Source organism: Bos indicus, chromosome 2, assembly GCF_029378745.1.
Source record: "Bos indicus isolate NIAB-ARS_2022 breed Sahiwal x Tharparkar chromosome 2, NIAB-ARS_B.indTharparkar_mat_pri_1.0, whole genome shotgun sequence".
Taxonomy (NCBI): Eukaryota; Metazoa; Chordata; class Mammalia; order Artiodactyla; family Bovidae; genus Bos; species Bos indicus.
Window position 1 is genome coordinate 125,256,607 of NC_091761.1, and position 26,112 is coordinate 125,282,718.

The 26,112-nt window shown below is 44.1% G+C and overlaps 1 protein-coding gene and 1 non-coding gene across 2 annotated transcripts; both read right to left on the minus strand.

Annotated features, from left to right (window-relative positions):
• Positions 1-6,044: 6,044 nt before the first annotated feature.
• On the minus strand, positions 6,045-24,163 carry PPP1R8 (protein phosphatase 1 regulatory subunit 8). Its single transcript, XM_019980214.2, has 7 exons — positions 24,007-24,163; positions 22,018-22,078; positions 16,809-16,962; positions 15,199-15,419; positions 13,520-13,664; positions 8,719-8,783; positions 6,045-7,488 (listed from the first exon to the last, which is right to left on the minus strand). Exons 1-7 carry the CDS (start codon positions 24,060-24,062, stop codon positions 7,135-7,137), a joined length of 1,056 nt encoding a protein of 351 aa, XP_019835773.1. The 5' UTR covers positions 24,063-24,163; the 3' UTR covers positions 6,045-7,134.
• On the minus strand, positions 20,325-20,490 carry LOC139179209 (small Cajal body-specific RNA 1). The gene has a single exon (XR_011563637.1). It is a non-coding gene; the product is annotated as a small Cajal body-specific RNA 1 (non-coding RNA).
• Positions 24,164-26,112: the final 1,949 nt, after the last annotated feature.

Below are 26,112 nucleotides of genomic sequence, written 5' to 3' on the forward strand. Positions count from 1 at the left end.
ACCTGCTGGGAAAGCTCCTCCCCATGTTCATGCAGGATCACCTCTATTCCCCTATCAGATCCCAGCCTTCACACTCCATTTCTAGGGAAGCCTTCCTGATGACCAAGTTGGTTAGGAGTGCCTGTCCTAGCAATGGTTCTTTCATTCAGCAAATATTTACTGCTTGTTTAGATGAGCTAATCCCGGTCCCAGCCATTTTGAATACATCCAGAAACAATCCCAACCACCATCCATGCCTCTAGTACAGCTCACATTCAAATGGGGTTGGGGATGGGTGAAACAGACCATAAACAATACCAAGTGAATAAGCAACTGATCCAGTGTGGGTGAAGGCAATGGGTGCCATGAAGAAAATGGAGCGAGGGAAGCGGGAGGTAGAAGGCAGGTGGGGCGACTGCAGTCCTCACTGGAGATGGTAACCTTTGGGTGAAGACTTTGTCAACAATCTCCAGCCAAAGACTACCAGGAAGACAGGAAAATTATCACCTTGGGTTTCTGACTTGTAGTGAGGGACAGCACCCTCCATGAGGAGCATGGGGACCATGGGGCCACTCAGAGAGTGTTAGAAAGGCCTTACTCTAGGATTTGGACTTGGGTTAGATGGTTTAGAAGGGCTCCAGGAAGCAGGACTTTTCCTATGGATTGGATGCTGTCAAGAGCGGGGGCAATTCTATGACTGGGGATCTTATGAACCTTAATGAGAAGGAGGGACGACCAGCCCCAGGCTGTTAACATCAGCATGACACAAGTTTTCCTTATGAACTGTAGGGGGATAGCCGTAACAGATTACCACAAACTTGGTGGCTTAACAGAAATTTACTCTCACAGTTCCAGAGGCCAGAAGTTTGCTATCAAGATGGCAGCGTTGGTTCTTCTGGAGGCTCTGTTTCATGCCTCACTCCTTACTTCTGGTGGCTGAAGGCAACCCTTGGTGTTCCTGGGCTTCCAGATGCATCATTCCAGTCTCTGCCTCTTCTGCACAAGTTTCCCCTCTGTGTCTCAATGTCTTTCCCTGTCTCTTACAAGGACATTTACCATTGGACCTAGGGCCACTCTTATCTAAGATGATTGCATATCAAGATGCTTACCGTAATTACATCTGCAAAGACTCTTATTCCAAATAAGGTCACGTTCTGAGTTCCAAGTGGACGTACCTTTTGGGGTCACGAGTCAACCCACTAAAGGATGGCTGGTCCTTTTAGTGGCTTGAATGCAATGTCCTGAAAATACCAATCAAGTCTAACCATTCTATTGTACCATTTAGGACCTCCGTTGCCTTATTGATTTTCTGTCTAGATCTGTCCATTGATGTGAGGTGTTAAAGTCTCCTCCTGTCACTGTTTTCCCATCAGTTTCAACCTTTATGTCTTAGTATTTTAGATATTTGGGTGCTTCCGTATTAGGTGCCTATATGTTGAGTGTAAAATCCTTTCTTGTATTGATCCTTTTACCATTATACACTGTCCTTCCTTATCTTTCCTTAACAGCCTTTGCTTTAAAGTCTGTTTTGTCTGACTTGAGTACTCAACTCCAGCTTTCATTTGTTTGCATGGAATATCCTTTTCCATCCCTTCACTTTCAGTCTCTGTGGGCCCTAAGGTGGGTCTCCTGTAGGTAGCATTATTCCTAGGCTCCTGTTTTTTCATCCTGTCTGCCACTCCGTCCTTTGATTGGAGCATTCAGTCCACTGACTTTAAGGTAATTATTCCTTTTTGTAGTTTGGATAACGTTCACGTTTTGTCTGTGTTCAGACATGATGGTCTTGACCCATCATGGTCACAGAGTGGTCTTGTCTGGACACTGATGTTCTGTGAAGCTGTTTATGTGCAGGAGAATACCAAGGCCCAGCTGTGGGAGCCAGGTCAGCCACTGGAGGCCAGGGCCTGCTGTCCTCTTGTTCAACTTGAAGGCAATGAGGGAGGGAGCCATCTGGGGGCAGAGTTCCAGCCACAAGGGCAGGATGGGAGTGTGCCTTGAAGGGCCAGCCAGTCCCTGGGGTGGCTGCGGCAGAGGGAGCACGGGGGAGAAACGTAGGGGGACAGAGAGGCAACGGGAGGGGGTGCAGAGCAGTGTGCACAGTGGCTCTTAACACTGCAGGAAATAAGGGGCCTCGGGAATGCTCTGAGCAGAGCAGTGATGGAGTCCAGTCAACACCAGGACTGCAGTCATCAGCAGGCATGGTTTTGATGGAGCGTTAGGACAAAAGCCTGACTGAAGTGGATTTGAGTGCGAGTGGAAGAGAGTGAAGACACAAGACAAACCAATTCTTTCCAGAAGTTGTACTGAAAAGTGGAGCAGAGAAACAGGAAGTTGCTGGTGAGAAAGTGGAATCAAGAGGTTTTTTGCTTTGTTTCTCTTTGAAAGCAGTGATGGTGCATTTGAACGCTGCTGGGAAAAGTCTGGCGGAGAAACCGTCTTGACGGTGTCAGTTGGAGAGGGCATAACCCGAGGGGAGGGAAGACGGGCTCTGAGTGCAGGCAGTGGCCTGGCTGTGGAGGAAGACCATGGTAACGAGGAGAGGGCTGGGCTGCGGGTGCTGAGGCCGGCCGGCTGGGAGACTTCATCAGCAGAGGCTCTCTGTGGAAAGCCTCCCTCCACATCTCAGCGGCACTTCCTGTCAGTAACCTTGCCCCCAGGCCACGAGTGCAGTTAACAGTGTCTGCAGGAGCCTTTAGACACCCCGCCTGGCCCAGGTGTGGAGACAGCACTTGAAGCTCCACAGAACCCAAAGGGAACCAGAGATGGGAGACAGAAGGGAAGGAAATTGAGAAAGAGAAAAACCAGAAAGGGATCAAAATTCAGCCCTGTCTTCCACAGACTTCAGGCACAGGCAGGGGCCGCAATACCCTGTGCTGTTCACAGCCCGAAGCATCAGGGCCAGGTTTGAACTGCTAAGAAATTCACTTGTCAAGCTGAGCACTCTGCGAGCCTCAAGTTCCCAGCTATAAAGGGGGGAACACCACCAACCTCCTCTTGGGTCTTCTGTGAGAATTTAGGGGTTATAAAACACGTAAGAGTACCATTAGGGTGCCCAACAAGGAGCCAGATTTGTTTTCCTTCTCCCCGCTCATCTCCCACCCTGAGGGACCATCCTACATCCTCACACCGGTTCCTACAGGAGCTCCGAGAATGGGAGCAGGGCCCCGCCTGCTGGCTGACTCTGGAACTGCTCCTCTGCCCCGGTTCAGAGGTAGAAGACCGCACATCCAATTCTTCCAGCAATCTCTTTCCATGGCAGCAGATACCATGCAAATTCGGTAGGTGAGCACTCAGGCCTTCTTACCACCTCCACCATCACGGGGCAGGGGCCTTAATCCACCCTGACCCCCTTTATTCCTGCAGCTGCCCCTGCCTGGAGTGCCCCCACCTCCATCTGGAAATGTCAGAGGTCCGAAGCTTTCCACGACCCTCACCTCTTAGCGCCCCCTCACTCTCACAGAGAGAACTACTGGGGAACTTTCCCCACATTCTCTCCACATTTGGACTTAACCTCTAGATTGGCTAAACTGTGTGGAGAGAACTGAAACACCTGTCTCCCCTGCTTTGAGACTCACCTGAGGGCAGGAACTGCCTCATTCATCTGTTATTTTCTAACACCAGAATCCCATCAATCACTGCCCTACCTGAAACCTCCCCAAGGAAGTCTCCCCACTCTGGGTGGGGAGGGTGCGTGTCTGTGTGTGAGATGTCTCTAGATTTTTCCCGTATTTATGTCTTCACACATTTTTTTTCTTACGGGAAAAAAAGTCCTTCACTGGCTTCCTTACACCTTCAAATTCCCCAGCAAAGCTCACAGCATGCGACCTGGCCTCTGTCTTCCTGATTCCTCCCTCCTGCTGAGTAGTCATTCCCCTCATCCATCTTCCATGCATCTCTCACTGGTTCCTCTCCCTGGAGAACCACAGCTCACACTCCTCCATGCAGCAAATCCCTACTTGATCATCAATGCTCAGCGCAAATGTCATCTCCCTAGAGGCCTCCCTGACACCCCAGTCTCACTCATCTCTGCTGTCCTCATCCCATCTATCCCTCAGTTGAAGCTCTCAGCATCTGAGCAGCAGCACCGTTAAGTGTGCCTGTTTCCCTCTAGAAGGCAGGCCTCTAGCGGGCAGGGGTAGTGCCCTGCCATACGCCCAACTCACACGTGTTCGATCCATGTTAGCTGAAGTCCCCACTGCCATCATTTGCTCACAAGCAAAATGAGGGATCCAGCCAGGATCTCACAAACCCTTCTGACTAAAAATTCTGAGTTGATAATGACAAGCATATCTTAGGCATGCAGTTACCAAGCAGTTGCTCTTGAGCTGTGATCAACCTGTTGTTTTCTGCCAAAAGGTCCTTCTCCATGGGGTTCACCACCCTCTCCCATCCTGGGGAGGTAAACAGGAGTCATCCCCACCCTTCTCAGCAGAGGGCCCATTAGGGGCATAGGACGCTGGGGAACCAACAGTCAGTTGCTTCTCATCTCTGCATCCCTCACCAGCTCAGTGCTCACCGGAGCAGTGGAGACCATCTGCCGATCCTGGTGGTGAACAGGAGAGGTTTACCTCCCCAGTCATTGGCTAGAGCTGTGTTAGGGGTGAGAGGCAGCTAAGCCCCTTCCTGCAGTATTCCCCTTAGAGGGGCACTAAAACAGGATTGGAATAAATCAGAAATCTGGGTGCCAGGGAAGCCAGGTTTCCGTACCATGCCTCTATTTGCTGTGTAACCACCAAATTCAGCCATTCCTACTTCCACTAAAGTCAAACGGACCTTGGAAAAGAAAGACAGAGCTTTGCAGGCTTGGATATTCTCTACTGAGCCTTCTTTGAGACACAAATTGAAGTTTTACTCTGCAACTCAAATTCTGAAACCAAATAACACATGGCATAATCTCTTACCAGAAGGATTTTATTACCTAAAATACATCTAAATCTTTTATTATACCTTCTAGTAAGTTGTCCAGTTTGGGAAAAACTTTTCAATTTCCAAACATCTGCTGCTGCTGCTAAGTCGCTTCAGTCGTGTCCGACTCTGTGCGACCCCATAGACGGCAGCCCACCAGGCTCCCCCGTTCCTGGGATTCTCCAGGCAAGAACACTGGAGTGGGTTGCCATTTCCTTCTCCAATGCGTGAAAGTGAAAAGTGAAAGTGAAGTCGCTCAGTCGTCTAGCTCCAGTCTATAGAGCCCGGTGGCAAGCCAACTATGGCTCATACACCCTTCCCTTACCTCATCCCAGAGGCTGTGTTAACCTGTGCTCAGGCTCTGGAGTCAGAATCCAGTTCCAATCCTGACTTCACTACATGAAATCAGAAGCCTGTTTTCTCATCTGTAAAACAGGGATAAAAACAGTATTCCTCAGGGCTATTAAAATTAAATAAATGCTGCAGATGGTTGCTTGACAGTAGGCAGGTGCTCAACGACTGATTTTTAACCAGCACTAATAGTAACCTTTGCTATGACGACAGGAAGGTGTCCTCATAAGATGAGGACAGTCATCGTTACGGGAGCCGGCAGAGAAGTTAAACTTCTGCCTAGCTGTGATTTTATAGATCTCTGTTCCTTTTACCAGGCTGCTCCTGCTGTGAGTCCACACTCTCAACCTAAGGGATTTGGAACCTTGTTGGCGTTTTCATCACAAAGTCACATACTTTGTCTCACCATACACAAAGTCCACTTGCTGCACAGTGTTCTAGTATGCAAGACACATCCATCCAGTTCAAACTCCAGCTGAAATCCCCTCTAAACACCCTCAACTTCGCTTACTTTCACTCCTGTGCTTCCTGAGCTGTAGCACAAATGCACGCAGCTGCAGCCAGAGGGTGGTGGTTACACTGGCACAAGGACACCCGTCTTTGTCTTAACCCACTTTGCTCAGTGAGGCTTCATCAGGGGACTGGAATCTCTAATTAGAATTTCCAATTCATCAGGGGGCATCTTTATTTGTGGTAATAAAACGGGGACACAGCGTCACCTCCCAAGCCTGACAGCTGTACCTCTGACAAATATTCCCTCATGGCAGTGGAAGTAGGTGATGGCAACTGAATCACAAACTGCACCAGAATGACAAAAGTTACATTTAATTTACAATGTAATAAAGGTTACAGGTAAAAAGCTACACATAAAGCGTGAAAAGGCCTATTACACAAATGTACAAATCTCTGTACAAAGCTCTTATCAATGTGTCCTACCTTCGTCTCCTATGTTTGTTAGCCAGGTCTTCTAGTCTTGGAGCTCTGGGTCGAGTGGGGGAAAGAGCCTCCGAACCATCATCTAAAAATGTCCTCTTAGAGACATCCGTTACTTCAAAGTAAAAATCTTTTCCTTTTTAATTAGAATTGCTCTAACTGGTCATATCCTTTAAAAATTGCCTTCATAACACACTCAAAAAGGAAAGTAATACCTTAGAGAGTAGAGGACAGTACCCTGAAATCAAGTGAGAAACTTCTGCAAGTACTCAGATTTGACAAGAAAAACAGGTAAAGTTCAAACAATACTGTAAGTTTAAAACGGTCAACCTGTGTCTATGGCACTGGTCAGATGAAAAATCAAAATGTTCTCATTCGAACAGAAAGGACAAAAGAGAAAAGCCTAACTGCTGGACCTCAAAACCACTGACCCAGGAAAACACTTTTGAGTTTAAATCTTAGCTTAACTGGAGAATTTTAAACCCTCTTGTTAAGCAACCTGGAATCCGTGGCAACCCTTCTGCTACCTGGACTTGCAGGGATAGTAGGTATAAATTAGGCTACTGGACCCACAAGGCTGGCGGGGCTTCTGTCACCCCCACAGCTCTGGATTCAACCTGAGGGCCTAGAGTCTCTCCCTGGGGTACGTGACCTTAAAGAAAAATGACCCTAGAAAGAGGGAGAAAAGAAAAAAGGAGAAAAGGAAAGCCTGGGGAAAAGCCAGGGCAATCTATTTAAAAGGATATATGAAACATTTCTCTGCAATGAAAGTGTTCTGAAGACAGGTCTTTCTAGGATATTTCAACCTCACCCCCCGTTTTAATATTACATGGTTAGGACCCCAGGAGACATTCTGAAAGACGATACTGCACACATGAAAAGTTTTTCTCCCTAGTTCATTAGCTCCCCCCATCACCCTTCCACCCCATTCCCACCCAATCCCACCCTCCTCCATGACCAAAAATATCAAATCAGTAAGGAAGGTGTGGGCTTCTTGCCCGGCCACGCCTCTTTTGCGTATTTCTTCTTCTTGGGTTCGTTGACAGCTTCGGGGTTATAGACGGCAGGGTTTGGTGCAGGGTTCATGTTCACTGCTGATGGCACAACAGGGGTCAAGTCCACATCAGGAGCAAGGTTCGGGTATGGCATGGGCAAGCCACCAATGAGTGCTGTCCCATGGATGCCGTGTGGCTGGGAGCCAGCTTCACTGTGCGTGGGGGGCAGGCCCCCGTAGAGTCCTCCACTGAAGGCAAAGTTCTGCATGCGCCTGCTCCCGGATTCCTCCAGGCCCAGGGAGCCAGGGCCCTCCACCCGCTTCTTCTGTGGTTTACAGAGGAGACAGAGGTAAGACAGAAGAGTGCTGTTAGGTTCTTCTACTGCAGTCCTAGAAAAACTGGGACAGGCCCCTGAACCTCTAACTCGGTTGTTTCCCAAACAACCCATCTCACTGTCCTCAAATCTCAGGGCCTGAGGAGACCTTACAGTGGTCATCTAACATGTGGCTCCCAAACACTGCTCCACACAAACTGTTCACCATCCTATGTCAAACCAAGAAAAATGAGGCCAGTGTGTGAACTTTTCATAAAGTAAGACTTATCCAGTTTAAGTGACTATTTTTTACCCTAAGGTCATGCCTCTCTCTCTCTCTGTTTTTGATGTTAAAATGCCCTTTTAGGAAACAAAGGTGATTAACAGATGGTTGCAAGTATTCTAATTTTTATTTTCTGGGGGGAAACAGACAGCAGAAAATTCCAAAGGAAGAAGAAAGAAGAGAAAGGTGCTCAAGGGGAAATGTGGCACAAATTGTATGGAGTTGTATGAAAAAATTTCATCTTGTAGTTTTTCACATTGCACTAAAGTTCAACGAAAGATCTTCCTGAAACAAAGACTAACCAGAAACTTGACTCATTTCTTGATCTAATATATTCTGAAGATTAGAAAAAAAACCAACTCTCTCTAGCAGCTCTGACCAGCATCTTCCAATCACCATTTGAACACCTCTGCCAACAGGGATCTGCTTCCAGGGGCCATTGTTCCCTTTTGGAGCCCTGGCTGTCAGGTAGTTCTCCGTGTGTTGAGCACTCAGAACATCTCTGTAGCTTCCACTTCTTGGTTCTTCAATAGAGCTATCTTTAAACCTAACCCAACGTGAGCTGGCTTTCCTATCTGTGTCATTCTTGTTCACAAAATAAAGCCATGGCAAAAGCCAGAGATGCCATGCAGAAGGCAACTATGCCTCCTCTTTGCCTAACAGCGTACTCTGAGTTAAGAAGGGAAGGCTAAAGAAAGGTGGGTCTCTCTGCACCCTACCCCACTGAGAGGTAAATTTACAGACTTGCATCACATCATAATTTACATGCAGCATTAAGCTGGCTCGTCACCTGTAGTTTCTCTATGGCACTCCAGGATCCCGACACACAGATGGGGTAAAAGTATTCCCACAGTATGAAAAACAAGAAAGGAGCAAAGAACGTGTTTTAAAATTAAGCCTACACATGGAAGAGTGGGTTTTTAACCCAGACAATAAAACATTTCAAACATGCTTCCTACCTTGACTGGGACCACTGCAGTCTGCACCATGTTCCGAAAGCGACCAACCGAGGGATCCACATCCTCTGCAAAAAGACATGAGGGCAGGTTAATTCAGTAATCAACCGGGAGGATTAACGTCACACGGCTCAGTGTCAACAGTCATCACAATAACTCATATTAAAACAGTAAAATACAGCCAACACTTCAAGTGTTTGCTGGGTATGTGTTCAATCCTCACAACAACCCTATGAGCTAAGTACCACTAGAGTAAGCATATAACAGATGAGAAAACAATCTCAGGCTTGGAGGAGGAAAATGACAGGCCCAGTCACCTCGCCGGAGAGGAGCCAGGATATAAATCTCAGCAGCCAGAAACAGGCCTGTGCTCTAGACCACTTTCCCATTCCACATACTTCCCTCTTCTGAGGGGAGATTAAAAAAAAAAGCAGACATCATCAATCTCATGTTAGTAATAAAAGAGGGACACCTGAAGAGGTCACACACCACGTACTTTGCTAACACCTGCTCATAAGCGAAAAACAAAATAAGGATTCACACCCAGGGCTTCCAACTTAACTTTGCCTTTCGAGCTGAACACCTGTACACAGGCATACCTCGCTGTACTGTGTCTCACTTTACTGTGCTTTGCAGATATTGCAGGGTTTTTTTTTTTTAAATTGAAGGTTGGTGGCAACCCTGCATTGTCAGATGATAGTTTGCATTTTTTAGCAATAAAGTATTTAAAGCATTGTAAAGAAACAAGGACATGGTTTTTTTTTTTTAGATATAATGCTACTTTTTAGACATAATGCTATTGTACACTTGTAAATGTAACTTACATATGCACTGGCAAACCAAACAAATCTGCGTGACTTGCTTTGACATTTGCTTTTTTGAAGTGGTCTGGAACGGAACCCATAATATCTCCAATGCATGTCTGTACAAGGAAGACTCACTAAAAGATCTGAAGCCCCTGCCCCGGCAGCTTACACACACACTACTGCACCCTACAAAGCTTCTAGCTTCATTCATTCGCTCTGCCAGAAGAAAGCACTAAGGTCAGGTAACATGCTTGCAATCAGTCTCTCATTTATTAGACAGAAGGCAGGGAAATAAAGAGCAAAACACGGTCCTGTCTTTAAGGAGCTCACAGCTGTAAAGCCAGATGGGTCACAATACAATGGAGGTGCTTCAAGAGAAGTATGAAAGTAGTGATCTTGGAGCACAGACGGGACACTGGGTTGGATGACCTAGAATGAACAGCTTCCTCACTTAAGACGAAGTGTGGGGAAACAGGCAAGCACAGACTTACTATCATTACTAGAAAAAACAACTCCCTGGCCCTTTTATCTTAATACAGTGGTAGGAAAGGAGTTGTTTCTCTAGCAGACATTGTACACCTTATTTTAATGCATTGAAGGTGTTTGCTATTTAAAGAAACACTCCTGTGAGTCCCTTTGGGATATAAAGTATTCCTTATTTAACTGAAGAGCCCCTGGTTTATTTAAGTTTGGCTTTTCACATATTAGGATGCCTCTAAAGAATATATCCTGGAATTACGTACACAAACAATTGTTGTTCAATGAACAAACGAATGAACAGCTTCTATACGGAAAAAGAAAGAGGAAAAGGTACCCAGGCTCATCAGGAAGGAGACAAGGTCTCTAAAAAAAAGGCACCCTTATTTTCTCTCATTACCATAGGAGCCCTGTTCCAATCAGCCCTTCAGGAAAGCTAAATGAAATGCAAGAGCAACTGGAGCCCAAGAGGCATGGCTAACAGGGTATGTGCCCCACGAACACAACAGGCCTGTGGAAGTGAGGACGAGGCCATCGAGGAGACCCTGTCCTGTGCTGGCTGAACAGTGTTCGGTCCTCTCACCCTTTCCTCATTCTCGAGCTATTCGACTCCTGAAGAGGGAGTCTATCCACTGCAGGAAATCTCTGCTCCTGGAAGATCTACCAAGAAGTTCCTTGCCAGGTCTACTTCTGGTATAGGAAAGTCTGCACAGGTAAATGCAAAAGGGCTGGCAGATGATGACTGGGATAATGGCTAACATTTATCAAGAGCTACTGAGTGCCTGGATGAAGCACAAGCTGGAATCAAGATTGCTGAGAGAAATATCAATAACCTCAGATGTGCAGATGACACCACCTTATGGAAGAAAGCAAAGAGGAACAGCCTCTTGATGAGAGTGAAAGAGGAGAGTGAAAAAGCTGGATTTAAAACTCTACATTCAAAAAAGGAAGATCATGGCATCCAGTCCCATAACTTTATGGCAAATAGATGGGGAAACAATGGAAACAGTGACAGACTTTATTTTCCTGGGCTCCAAAAATCACTGCAGATGGTGACTGCAGCCATGAAATTAAAAGACACTTGCTCCTTGGAAGAAAAGCTATGACAAACCTAGAGAGCATATTAAAAAGGAGAGACATTTACTTTACCAACAAAAGACAAAGCTATGGTTTTTCCAGTAGTCATGTATGGATGTGAGAGTTGGACTATAAAGAAAGCTGAGCGCCAAAGAATTGATGCTTTTGAACTGTGGTGTTGGAGAAGACTCTTGAGAGTCCCTTGGAGTGCAAGATCAAACCAGTCCATCCTAAAGGAAATCAGTCCTGAATATTCACTGGAAGGACTGATGCTGAAGCCGAAGCTCCAATACTTCAGCCACCTGATGTGAAGAACTGACTCATTGGAAAAGATCCTGATGCTGGGAAAGATTGAAGGCAGGAGGAGAAGGGGATGCCAGAGGATGAGATGGTTGCATGGCATCATCAACTCGATGGACCTAAGTCTGAGCAATCTCTGGGAGTTGGTAACGGACAGGAAAGCCTGGTGTGCTGCAGTCCATGGGATCGCAAAGAGTCAGACACGACTGAGTGACTGACCTGAACTGAGTGCCGAGCACATATCTGAGGTATTTTCACTTAATCATTTAATCTCCCCATCAATCCTGTGGGGCCAGAACTCTGATATGTCACCTGGCCAGAGGGTCACAGAGCTACCAAGCAGAGATGTGAATTTCATACCCAGGCCCTCTGATCTGAGCCCACGCTCTTAAACACTCTGCCACACTCTCCCTGAACATACTGCCTTCATAAAGTTCCAGGACAATAACTTTCTTCTTTTTCTTTTTAGCTGCACCATGTGGCATGTGAGATCTTAGTTTCCTGACCAGATACTGAACCCATGCCCCCTGCATTAGGAGCAGAGAGTCTTAACCACTGGACCACCAGAGAAGTTCCACAATAATTTTCAAGAGAAAAAACAGAACATATCAGACCCCAGGTCTTCAAGACTTAATGAATTATCTAGTTCAGTCATTCCCATACTGTAGGCTGTTTATCAGTACAAATAAGAGCTTATTAAAACTACAGATTTCTAAGACCAACCCCTAGAAACTCTTATCTGGCATCCAGAAATAAACTTTCTAGATCAGTCATTCAGCTCCTGACTGGCCATTTCCCTTGGGCATTCACTACTTTGACAAGTTATTCATTCCACTTCACACATCATCAGAAAGTGAACAAAAGTCACTAGAATGAATGCTCCAATCTTTCACAGGAATTCTTTTAATTCTTCTTCTAAATATAAGGATTTGTTGTTGCTTTTAATGCCAAGCCAAATATTTGCTACTCACAGGCTCTGGTTTCACCCACTCCTTCCTCCTGAAGGTCAGCCTTGCAAACACCCACCCTCAGGGTGCCTCCCCCCAATATGCTCTCCTTCATGCACATTTCCCAGCATTCAGGGACCACTGTCTATAGCTGGGAGTCTCCTTCTCCCTTAAGACTACAAAACACATTTAGTATTTTAGTAGAAGTTATGGCCTTAAAGAGGCAAGTCTTCCGTGCAGTTAATAGTGGCAGTAAGTTGTCCAATTTTAAGAGTTACCAGTCATACACAGATCCCCAGGAAGACAACAGTGTCTGCTCTAACCTATACTTAAACTCTGCTATGATACTGCATCAGCAAAGGAGAACTACAGCCATGCTCTATATACTGAATTGTATGGGGCCTTGCTCTAGCTACTTCTTTCACACTGCAACTGGATAATGCTTGAGTGTTCAGGGCACTCCATCAATGAAAAAGCATAGTTTGTTTTATTGTACTTCACAGACACTGAGTTTTTTATATCGATAAATTTGAAGGAATCCTGCATCGAGTAAGTATTTCAGTGCAATTTTCCCAACAGCATTCACTCACTTCCTAGCTCTGTGTTACATTTTGGTAATTCTCACATGTTTCAAACTTTTCCATTATTATTACAGTTGTTATAGTCGGAGAAGGCGATGGCACCCCACTCCAGTACTCTTGCCTGGAAAATCCCATGGATGGAGGAGCCTGGTAGGCTGCAGTCCACGGGGTTGCGAAGAGTCGGACACGACTGAGCGACTTCCCTACAGTGATCTATGACCAGTGATCCTTGTCACTATTGTAAAAAGATTACAACTTGCTGAAGGTTCAGATGATGGCTGGTGTTTTTTAATAACAAAGTATTTTTTTAAATTAAGGTATGTACATTGTCTTTTTAGACATGATGCTACCACACACTTAACAGACTACAGCGTAGTGTAAACATAACTTTCACATGTACTGGGAAATCAGAAACTGTGTGTGACTTGCTTTACTGAAATTCTTGAACCAAACCCACAATATCTCCAAAGTATGCCTGTACTGTACAAAAATATCTCCCCTGAATACAGCACCTGTTATTCTAAACCCTGTTGAGAAACAACTGACCTACAGGTTGTGTAAACTACTCTCTAGGATCACAGCCTTTTCATCAGAAAAAACCAGGAAGACATCTCACCTGGGTTGATGATCTCATCATCCTCACTAAAGGTCACCCGTGAGTTCTTCCTCTTCCTCTTTGGTCTCTGAATGTCCAGATTCCCCTCCTCAATGGTGAGAGTGGAAATCCGCTTGTTGTGGGCAGTGTTGAATTCTGTCAGGTTCTGGGCCAGAGTTCACACAGGAAAGACAGGAATGAGTACACAAGGAATTTGAAGGAGAATATTAACAAACAAAGAGCAGGAAGGGATTAGGAGCTAACCTTGACCTCTTCACATAGATGAAATTCTCTTTTGCATCCAGAAAAGATTACTGTCCCTAAATAGCTAATACCAGCAAGACTCATTTGACAGAATGTGGAACATCTTCAGTGACCAGTGAGGCAGTGATATTCAAAAGGGGATAAAGGACCTTGAGCTGAAAACAAGTCATCTGTGCAAAAACCCTTGAATTGAGGTTTAGGGGTTTTTTGAAGAAGGTTTTCGTGTCTTCATGCTGAGAATTAAAAGAATGCGACTGGGAAGAAATTCAAGAACTGTTTTAAGTAACAAAACAGATGAGAAAGAAAAACTGACAGTTTCTTTCCCAGTAGCTCTCTCCTTTAAAACTAGCTAGGATGCTGCCAGTGCACTGAATATTTGGCATTAATATTTTGTCACTCCCCATCCCTGTCTGGCCCCATTTCTATTCATAACTATCCATCCATCTCAGTGATTAACCTGGCCTCAGCACTGCTGCCTGCCTCTTTTCAATCCCTTGGACTTATTTCAATCTGCGCTGCAGTTTGAGACATCCCAAATGTCTTGAGAACAAGACCTAGAGATACAGGAGGAGGCATGGAAGCAGCCTGGAAAAGAATGGGCAAGAGGGACTGCCAGCCAGGCCCCTGGCCATAAGACTACTTATTTACAACCAAGTAACTTCTGAGTTGTAAGATTTCTACTGTGCTTTTTTCTTCCTAAGATTTGGGAAACTGCCTCTGTATACAAGAAGAGTAAATGTGTGTGGGTGGTTACGGACAGGCAGGCATTTGATCTACCTGGATAGACCAGTCACACCAATCCAGTGACAGGCATGTGAAGACAAAAGCTACACCACCAACTACTGGGGTCAACTCTAGACAAGGAAAACCTTAACACATCAAAGTCAAATCTTGTACAATTCAGGGCAGCCAGGTCCAGAGCAAAAGCAGTCTAGTTCTACTCAGAAGATTCTTGGGCTGACTGGATGGTATCCAAAAAAGCTACATAAATGAATGAAAGCTTCAATCTCTGTAAGCCAGTGCTGTTCAAACAAACTTTCTGGATGATAGAAATGTTTTCTATCAGAGCTATTTAGTATGGTTAGTCACTAGCTACATGTGACTCTTGAGTACTTGGAATGTGGTTAGTGGCTACTGCATTGGATAGTATAGCTCTTAAGAAATGTAACTCCCAGCCTGGCTTCTAACATGCAGCAAAGGTGCCCAAGACAACCATAAGGGTCTACTGGTTAGTCAGCCCTGGATATATTTAACCAAACCCACACAATGCAGATTTCCAAGGGCCACACCACACTGGCAAAGTGGCAAAGGCTTATCACTCTGTTCAAGAAAACCTCCAGCTGCTAAGTCACTGGATTTCAAGCTACACAGAACAGCTACATACTGCAAAAACCAGAGTCTCCAAGACGTAACAATGACACAGACAATAGAATTACATCAAGTTCTGTCTCCTCCTCGGGAAGCCCCAGTAAGCCCTTGAGTTCATCATCCTCTCCACCCATCTTCTCATCTCCTTTCACAGCTGATGGCAATGTCTGAGGCTTCTCACGGAGAGTGTATGCCCGTGTGGATGCACCAAATGAGACCGTGGAGTCGATGGGAATTTGCTGAGGCTTGTGAGGCTCCAACCGAATGTGACCCAAGAAAGTGCCGTGTGCTGGGAATAACCAAATCAGAAACGTAAGAGAGGAAAAGAAAAAAACAAACAAAAAACAAACCTGAGTTGCAGAAGAGAAGCTTCTGCCAGCACATCAGTTTTGCTTTTTAAAACAGAAATGGCAGTGGGTCCACTTTGCATCCCTTGTCATGAGTCACACTGAAAAGGAAACTCCTTCACTGAATCCTTTATCACTACAGTGGATTTCTTACACATCTACAGAGCTGCTGTTACCCCACATAACAAGTTTCTCTGCTGCCAGACTGACTCCATTCTGGGTCCAGCAGGAAAGGCTCCAACCCAGCAAAAGCCATTCCCCGCAAGGAGGAGGACAGGAACTACTGCAGTCTGACCTCTCCAGCCCCCAGCCTAAGGAATACAGGAACTGCTGGACTGGTAGCAGTCATACTTGGGGATTCCCCAGGATAAGAAATGAGGCTGGCTGAAACACGTGCAATACCAATGGCAAGGTAGGCCAAAAATCCTACTGGAGAGTCTGGATATTTTTCCATGTCTACGTTCTGCATATTATGAAATGGAGAAAAAAGATGACATAAATTTTCAAGTAAGTGAGTCTGAGTGAACTCCGGGAGTTGATGATGGACAGGGAGGCCTGGCGTGCTGCGATTCATGGGGTCACAAAGAGTTGGACACGACTGAGCGACTGAACTGAACTGAACTTATGAGACAAGGCTCTCCAAAAACCATCATAACCATACTGGGGTAATGTGTGCATGTGTATGGGGAGGGGGAAAAGGAGTAAAACACAATCAACCCAGGAAGGAGATCCTTTACGTTCCATGCTGCAATTAATTATACACAGGTGAAAATGAACAAACTTCAAGGCCTCATGTAATCAAGTTTCAATTGCATTTCTGAGATTATCTCTGACAAACTTGAAAATCTTATAGTTAGGGTGTGCTCAGAGAATTAAAATTGATATTAGTAGTAATAGTCAAAGCAAAATGTAGCTGAGATAAAGAACCTATTATAAAAAATGAACTTGCTCAAAATAAGGATTTTTTTTAATGTCCTGTACCCACAACTCTGCTACATTAATGGAGCTAACCACAGCTTCTGCTTAAACTGGATCACAATCTCACAGGGGCCTATAAACACATTCCCTAGTTCCTAGGTGTTTTTTTGTTCTCTCTATACCTATTAGTCTCTTCAGGAAAGTACTCCCTAAAATCTTCTTCTCTCTCCACTCATCAATTACTTCAGTAAAATAGGAAATACCACAGGAATGGAGAAGGACTTATTCAAACACCAAACATAAACTTCTTTGATGAACAATAAAACACAATTTCAAATCTGAAGAACCCAAAGAGCATCTCCACACTGCCCAAAAGGGAATGTGTAAAATGGGATGGGATATGAGTTACTTACTACTGTTGAGATCTATAAGGAAAACTCTCTTCAGATGCTTGTGGTAGACCAAGGCAGCATGGACCCGAGAGCAAGACTGGTGGTCAATTGTGAAGTCGCACAAATCAGGGTTTCGCCCAAATAAGTAATACTTCTTCTCATCGATAATCAGTTTCTAAATAAATATAAAATACTACTTAAAGCTGGTTTCAACAGGGTTTAGCAAAGTCTTCCAATAAAAGTAGAGCATATTAACATAAAATTCCTTGTCAAAGTAAAAATATATATATATGTATGTATATGTATATATATTTCCTATTATTCTTCAAGATAAAGAGCTCAGAAAAATTTACTAACATTTTTGGGGGTTGGCAATGATTATCCCCAAATATAGTGGTCAAATGTTGAGTGCCGATATGAAAAGAACTTTCCCTAATCCTATTAGATGTAAATGGCCTGCAAGAGAGGTTGTCTTCTTTTCATTGTAAATTTAAGATTTCACTTAACTTTAGGTTGAGCAGGAAATAAAAACCTAAGGCATGCCTATAAAGGAATAAGACCTCTTTTCAGAAAAATACATATTCAAATGAAGATTATCAACTGGTTCGCAAAGGAAGGGAGGTATAAACACTTACCTATATTCTAATCATGCTGCCAGAGCCCCAAAATATTTTTGGAACCCCCTTGAAATCAGAATTACATTAGACATCACTGTATGAGCCTCTAGATCTACCTTTATGGTCCCATTTCATTTTGGCACAAAAAAGCATTACTCAGAGTTAACTCTAAATGAGTACTTGCTTTGTCCAAATATGGTATGACTTCATAGGGCAAAGATTTTCCAGGTTTGAGGGAAGAGAACGTACAGATTTACATTTATTGTGAGGCGAACGTGATAACCACAACACTACGGAAACTGGATTGTACAGATTTACATTTATTGAAGGGCTATTTTTTGCTAGGCATTTTAAGCATTATCTCATCTAATCCTCAAAACAAGTCTGTGAACTAAGTATCACATTTATTAGAGAAAGTCAAAATGTTAGTTGCTCAGTTGTGTCCGACTCTTTGCAACCCCATGGACTGTAACCCGTCAGGCTCCTCTGTCCATGGAATTCTCCAGGCAAGAATACTGGAGTGGGTTGCCATTACCTGCTCCAGGGAATCTTCCCGACCCAGGGATCGAACTGGGGTCTCCTGCATTGCAGGCAGATTCTTTACCGTCTGAGCCACCAGGGAAGCTTATCACCTTTATTATTAAACATAAGAAAATAAATTCAGAGAGATGAATCTAGTCATTCAAGGCAGTCAGGCTGGTTAACTAGCAGATGTGGGATTTAAATTCAGGTATGAATAACTTGCAACGCTAATATTCTAAACAACAGTGCCATGGGTCTGAAATAATTCTGAGAAGAACTCCAAAATGTTTCTAACCACTCCTGTGGAACTGGAAAAAATAGAACTATATAATGTCTCAATATAATAGCAGAAAAGAGGATCTTGCAGAGCAGCAAACTGTTATTTTAAAAATTGCAGGGGCTGACGTAGCACTGTTAACTTTTATTTTGCCAAAAAAGAACTTTCTTTTAAAATTGTCACCAATCATTTTATAAAAGAAAGGTCATTTTAACAAAAAAGCAGGGAGGAAAAGGATAAAGGGTCACTCTTTGAGTTGAATTTAGCTTTATGAAAAACTCACTACACTGTCTTTTTCTTTTAATCCTAGATCAGTAAAGCTTTTCCAACATACTGGTTGTGGACTGGGCTGTCACAGATGAAGGACCGTAGGTTAAATTTTTGCTAACACTTCATTCAGTTCTTAAGGTCTACAATTTGAGCCTTTGAAAAATAACCCTCATTCATATATATTATGTTGTTCCTTTACAGTTTTTATTTTTATCTGCACCACGTGGCTTGTAGGATCTTAGTTCCCAGACCAGTGACTGAACCCGTGCCCTTGGCAGTAAAAGCGCCGATCCCTAACCAGGAATGCCAGGGAATTCCCTGTTTTTTTTTTCTTTAAACAGAATGTCTCACTAAGCTCTAGTTCACATTTCACACTATGCTCCTTCTAAAATCCCTGAGAGAAGACAGCACAAAGCTGAGCAAGGAAGTACAGTCAAATTAGGATGGTACCAGGCTAGGAATCAAGAGGCTTATTTTTCGTTCCTGGCTATGTCACTGAACTCACGGTGGGCTGCTATTCTCCCCTGTGCTTCAGTGTTCTTACAAAACCAGAAATGCACCTCACATGCTGGTAACAGTTAACAACTGCTGAGTACTTAAGTGCACACATTGTGCTGTGAGTTTTATGCTATGTCATTTCATCTTTACAGCCACTCTGTGAGGTAAGGAGGTACTATTATTCCTATATTTATAGATAGGAACAGTGAGGCATAAAGAAATTAATTAATATATGCAAGTTCACACTGCTAGATATTTATAAACTGGATTAGAAATTCAGGTCTGATTTCACACAGTCTAAGCTTTTATAACCACTATATATTTTCTTCACTCTTCCTGCATCAAAAAATCTACCATATGGCAAAAAACATTTAAGGAGTGAACAAGTAGTATAGGTCATAATCTTAATTTTTTTTTAAACACTTACCCAGTTACTTGCCAGCTTATACGTTAAGGCTCAAAGGGATGGGGGTCACCTTTGGGAAACTCTGTCCAGCAGAGCCCACTTGCTGCTGGGAGAGCTTGTTCCAGGCCCCTAGTGCTAGGGGGCATCAAGATTTAACAACAGTCTGACAGCTCAATCCCACAATCATCCCATGCCTGCTTAGACCCAAATATTAAGACTTGGGTTAAAAATAAGATATTGCTTTAGAATTGTGAGAGCCCTAAAATGTCAACATGTTATTTTCTCTAGGTAATATCTATGCAAGTTGAATCTCATAGATGCATTTCCCATTCGTATCTATATGCACATACATGATGTCTTCACAAACTTAAATTTGCTAACCACAGAACTCACAAGCTGGACTTAAACAGTCATAAGACCACCAGCTCTTGGGTTCTAATACAAAATTGATCACCTTTCTATGATTCCCAGCTTCCCTGGTGGCTCAGTGGTAAAGAATCCACATACCAATGCAGGAGACACAAGTTTGATCCCTGGGTTGGGAAGATCGCTGGAGAAGGAAATGGCAATCCACTTCAGTATTCTTGCCTGTGAAATGCCAAGGACACAGGAGCCTGGTAGGCTACAATCCATGGGGTCACAAAAGAGTTGGACACAACTTAGCAACTAAACACCACCACAACAAGGTGTCAATACCAGAGATTTAGGTGTTTAGAGAAGAAAGAGAAAAAGCCTCCAAATTAAATATGCACATTCACAATTAAAGGTATCTCAATTACAGAAGTGTGAAAATGTAGAGGAAAAAAACAGTATGCCTCAGAAGCAAGAAAATGAGTGAATTCTAAGACAATTTGCTTCTTCTGTCCAGGTGAATGAAATAATGCACTGGCCCTTCAGTAGTCACTAAACCACAACTGCTTAACTAGCTATGGCTAATACCATTATCCAGTTGTGCCTCTGAGTTATAACTCAGAGTGTATCTTTACACCCTGGGCTTAAAAGACTCATGGCTTTTGTTTTAATATTGCACTTCTTAAACCCAGCTATCACAACACATCACAGGCCTCTGACATAAGGCTTGGACATAGATAGCTCGGTTAGTATCAAGTGCTGCCTAAATCCTTAAATAATAAGCAGATTTGGAGTCTATTTCTCTCAGAAACAACACAGTGATGCCTATGGATTGTAACATGACACCTTTGTGGCAACTCAGCATACCTAAGAGCACTGAAAGACAACATTACCAGTTAATGGAAACCAGTAATCAGAGGGATGTTTGACAAGTTGAGAGTGCTTTGAAAATATATATTATTTCTCAAAAGAATTATGATATTATCCTTAAAGCTAGGCTCCTTACTGTTTCTCCCTATTTCAAATTAAAGATTTATTATATTCTGGTTAAAAAAATAGATTTCTGTATGTCTATTCAGCAACATTTTATATGTGTGGAACAGTTTATAGTTAAAAAAAAAAAAAGAAGACATTTTAGCTAAATTATTCCCTTGAATAATCCTGATATTTTGTAACCTTTAAGACAGAAGAACCCAAGACAAAGTGGTTCTAACTGACTGGCTAAGGGCTTGATGAATTCATCACAGCTTCTGCCTTAATGTTTTGCAAAATACATGTATCACTACAACATCCTGAAGGTGAAAACAATGTATTTATACAACAGCCTTCAGGAGATCTCACAGTCAGTTTTCATTACGGAGTGCAATGTTTTTACTATATACACCAAAGAAAATAACTGCACTCAACAATAGGGCCTTGAACTTAAAATGTTATCTGAGCAAGCAAACCTAAAATTGGTTGAAGACATGGAGACTCACAACTCGATGGCCACAGTGGGCTTAATCCCCATTTCTTGGTAAATAAATGGCAACAAAAGAATTAAAAAAAAAATCCACACAACCTAATAGCTAAACAAAACTCGTGTTCTCTTGCAGTTCTATGTGGTTTTCATTCTAGAAACTTGGAGAAAAGCTAGAATTCTGCTACAGTTGTTCTTTATAGTACTTACTTCGATTATAATCATGTAAATTTTTGTTTGGTTCTGTCTTTCCCACCAGATGATTTCTTTGAAAACAGGAACCATGTTCATTTTGTTCACTGCTGTATTCCCTATGCCGAGCACAAAGACTGGCACATAATAAGCACTCAGTAAATGTTTAAATGAATGAATGAATTTCATCACCATTTCCATTCTCTTTTTTGAACATGTGTCTTAGTTTATTATCTTCTAGCTTGAATGTCATAAAAGCAATTTAAAAGCTGAATTCAATCTATATAATTCACTTTCTTTAATTATTGCAGATCTTGCACCTTCCACACAATTCCACATACTCAGAGAGAAGGAATTCACCAAGTTATAGGGCATCCAGTTTCACTGAGGCCTACAGGCCCATGATCTATTAAAACCCTTCATTTGGAAGGTAAGAGAAGTCACAAAAAAACTGAGTATCTGTGGAGATACACATTGGCATGTGTTTTATCACTATGTGCTTTTAATAGAAAAAAAATCAGGATGAACAAAAGTAGCATTACTGGAAAACAAAGCACAGGAGAGGGGGTGGAAAAGTGAGTCACTGGCAAGAATCTTTAGTGTGGTGGGGAAAAAAGGGAAGACGTGTATTTCCATACCTCAATTAGCTTGTCTCCTTTGACTACATCCAGATGTAAACCAGGAGGGGGTTTACCTGCCCTGAAAAGTAACAGTGAAAAAATATTTTCAGGGTGAGTTTGTAAATGCCATTTACAATCATTATCCCATTCAACACTGGGGCTCTCTTACCAGCCTATAATTAGTTCATGTTCAAGCAGAAATGTCATCTACTTTACTGTTATTATAGCTCCTTTCTGCATTTGACACTTACCTCCCCAGTGATTCAACTGCTCTAAAACATATTTCAGGGGATCTGTATTTAGAGCAGCACCAAAGAAACCTGTATTTTAACACTGAATTATCTACCTTGGAGAGAAAGCAGCACAGATAATTCAAGTACTATAGTCGGAGTTGTCTGGTCACTTTGAGTTTGAGCCTAAGATTTGCCACTACCAATAATTACCATACAACGGTAGAATAAATCAGTTGGTGTCTGGGGCTGATCAAGGTAGACTCATCACAGAAGAAACAGAGGGTATTGTCCTGAACTGAGGTCAAACCAGATATGTAATTTAGGCAGTTAGGGCAATCCAAAACTATGCCATGAAACCAGGTACCAATAAATACAAGAGATATTTGTTAACTTTGAACAGGTCATTCTACAGTGGCATGTATAAGGGAACTTTTCTCTATACTCCTATAATCATACCATCCAAGGGAGACAAATATATGTCAAAGCACCTAACACAATGTCTGGTGCACACCAGACGTTAAGGAAATGATAAGTGATCTTATACAGTCTCTTCTAACTATAAATTTACTATCCTGGCCCAGTAAACTTATAGTTAGAAGACATAAGTAAATATTCTGAAATCAATGTGGCAAGGAACCGAAATGGACACAATTTGCAGACTGGAGCAACTCTGTGTTACAGAAGTGCAGAGGGACCCAGAAAATAGCTACACATTCACTTGTTTCCTGTGTTTGCTCCTCTGAAGTTTGAAGAACAATCTTACCAGAGTCCCAGCATCTACGCACGCGTTGCGTGCACACACACACAAACACAAATGCATCCATTTACATCTAGCTGAAGATACAACATAGTCATCTCACAAGCCTGACCCAACTCCTATATGGTGGTTGCTGGGAGGACAGTGCATTGGACAAAAGCCCATTTTGTCTGGAAACCAGGGAAAGCCAAGTTACATCCAAAATATGCTTTCTGAACTCCTACTATGTGTCTGGCTCAGGCCTAGGAACTGTGACTCTACAGATACATTAGGCAGCCCTTGAGGGATTCAATATAACGGAGCCAGAGAGTAACACACACAAACAATACACTGTGACGAGCAGACACAGCTCTAACTCCGATGGGTCGCCTTACCGGGCAATTTATATAATTAATCGTGTACTCCACTCAAAGACTAAAATTATTCCATTATTCCCAAGAACTTGAGAAGGGAGGAAAGGGGTTCATCCTAACAAGCAAGGATGCCCTCTGGTGCCCGACTTCGCGCTGGTGGCTAAGAGCACAGGAGTAGGTCAGAGCTGTTCCTGCCCTCAGGGAGCTCCCAGTCAGCGAGAGACAGGCAAGGGCCGCACCAGGCTGCAGTAACAACCGCGGGATGCGAGGCTCTGAAAGGGGATCGGGGCCAGGAAGCTAGCTCGCGCGCGCTCGGGACAGAAAGCGGGGGGCAGGTACCGGGCTCCACAAGAGCACCAGGCACTCAGTCAGGAGTTGGGGTAAGTTCGAGACCAAGGCCCCGAAGCGCCCCGGCAGCCGGCTGACTTCCCGAGGGGCTGCCTAAGCCAGCGCCTCAGAGCCCCCAACTCTGGGTTTCCTCGGTTTCTGGGCCCGGGCTCCAAGCTCCAGGTTCCTCCACACGCCGCCCGGCCCGACGGACACTTCTCCCTCTGTCAGTCCTAAGATGTTTGGGCCGTTCGGCTCGCTGCGAGAAATCAGCCGCCCGGCCGGCACAGGCCAGCGCAGGCCTGGCCACTCCAGCGCTGGTCGCCCCGCCACTCACCAGGTCGGGCAGTCGAACAGCGGGAGGCTGGAGCCGGAGTTCGCGGCTGCCGCCATCTTGCGTCTCCCCCTCCCATTTGGCGGGCCCGAAGCACGCTGGGAAACTGGAAGACCCAGAGGGGGGAGAGGCGGCTTCCCAGCGACCTGTGCGTCTGCGCGCGCGCGCACACACACACCCACGCACGCACGCACGCACCGACGCACGGGGCGCTGTAGTAGCGGTGGACACTGGGATCCCGTTTAGAGGTGTTTTTCAGGGTTTGAGAGAGTTGACCTTCCCAGGAGGCCAGGGCTTCTCTCGGCCGGCAGTTGTCTGAAGAAAATGGGCTCGTAGGGAGGGGTTTGGTTTCCCTCTACGTTCTTTTTGCAAAGACGCTCCCAGGCTCTGAAGTCTTGTGATGCCACCCTTGCCCTGGGCTCGCACCGTCAGCCTTTTGACTCCCAAGATGGAGAGAAGCTAGAGGGTATAGGGCTTAGGGATTGGAAAAACACCGGTCTGCTGTGTCTCCTCTAATGGTCCTGAGAAGCTACCTTTCGGGGTCGTGTAAACTCTATAGACAAACAGCCAGGGACGGATCCAACCAGATGGCAGGCGTCCAGATCATCAAAACGCATGACTGAAAAAGGTTATTTAATCAAGTGGAGGCCTCTTTGGATTTTAAAATTTTGGTCATAGTGACTAGATTGTATAACGAAGACAGGATACAGGTCTGCTTTTGTCCAACAGCTGGGTGAAAGATCATCAGCAGGGCTTCTGGTTGTAATGGCTTATGTCTAATGCTGCTGCTAAGTCGCTTCAGTCGTGTCCGACTCTGTGTGACCCCATAGACAGCAGCCCACCAGGCTCCCCCGTCCCTGGGATTCTCCAGGCAACAACCCTGGAGTGGGTTGCCATTTCCTTCTCCAATGCATGAAAATGAAAAGTGAAAGTGAAGTCGCTCAGTCGTTTCCAACTCTTAGCGACCCCATGGACTGTAGCCCACCAGGCTCCTCCATCCATGGGATTTTCCAGGCAAGAGTACTGGCATATGTCTACTGAGTGCTTATTTGGGCAAGAATTTAGTCTATATGGATCATCTCATTTAATCCTTAAAACTCTCTTTGAAATAGGTATTATGATCCCTGAGGGGAGGCTCAGAGAGACTGAATTGCCCAGAATCACGCTAGAATGAGTGGGATTCAAACCTAAATCTGTATGAGGCCAAAGCCCATGCTCTTGAATCATCACTCTCTCTCACACTTTGATGTTGATATGATCATATTTATTTTATTAGCATGCAACTGAAGCCCAGCACTTTTTCAGTTTTGTAGAAAACATGAGAGGATTATCCAACCTGTTTTTTTCTTTTAAGGAAACCAAATGCAAAATTACTGTTCACCTATAAAGAGGCATTGCACAGCAGATTATCTCTTTCTATGGTGGAGTTCTTGTCCTGATTCCCTACTACTGGTCCTCTAGATTTTAAATCTAACATCAACCTGTTCAAAAGATTTTGCCCTGGGTGACATCTCCAGGCATCAAAATTTAACTGTAGCATATTAACTTAGAATTTAAAATGATCAACTGTTAGGAGAATCACATGTTCCACTGGTCTTCAAAAGCACAATAAACTCATCCAGCAAGGATGTTAACTGGTCAGATCACTTCTTTTTTGGGGGGGGGAGGGGCTGCATGTGTGGCTTTCAGGATCTTAGTTTCCTCACCAGGGATTGAACCCCGGGCCACAGCAGTGAAAGCACCAAGTCCTAACCACTGGACTGCTAGGGAATTCCCTCAGATCACTTATCTAATGAACGGGTTAATATACCCCCTTTTCCAGCCCTGTGATTCCAAAGATAGACTAGGCCAATAGTTCTAAACTTGGTTTCAGAGAAACAGGCTATAGCTTCCTTCTTTGAGCACAAGGACTTGATTCTTAAAAAGAATTAAATTGTCTCAAGTGTTTTGAGTATAACAGAAAAGAGAAGGTACTTTTATCTGGAGAGATTGTGTGGGCCTTTGAGGTCCTATGCCCTTTTCAGGCATGAGGTGGTACTGAAGGCATTTCTAGCTGTCAGTGACCTTAATAACATGTCAGCTTTCTTTCAATTTCTCAGCTTCCATGGG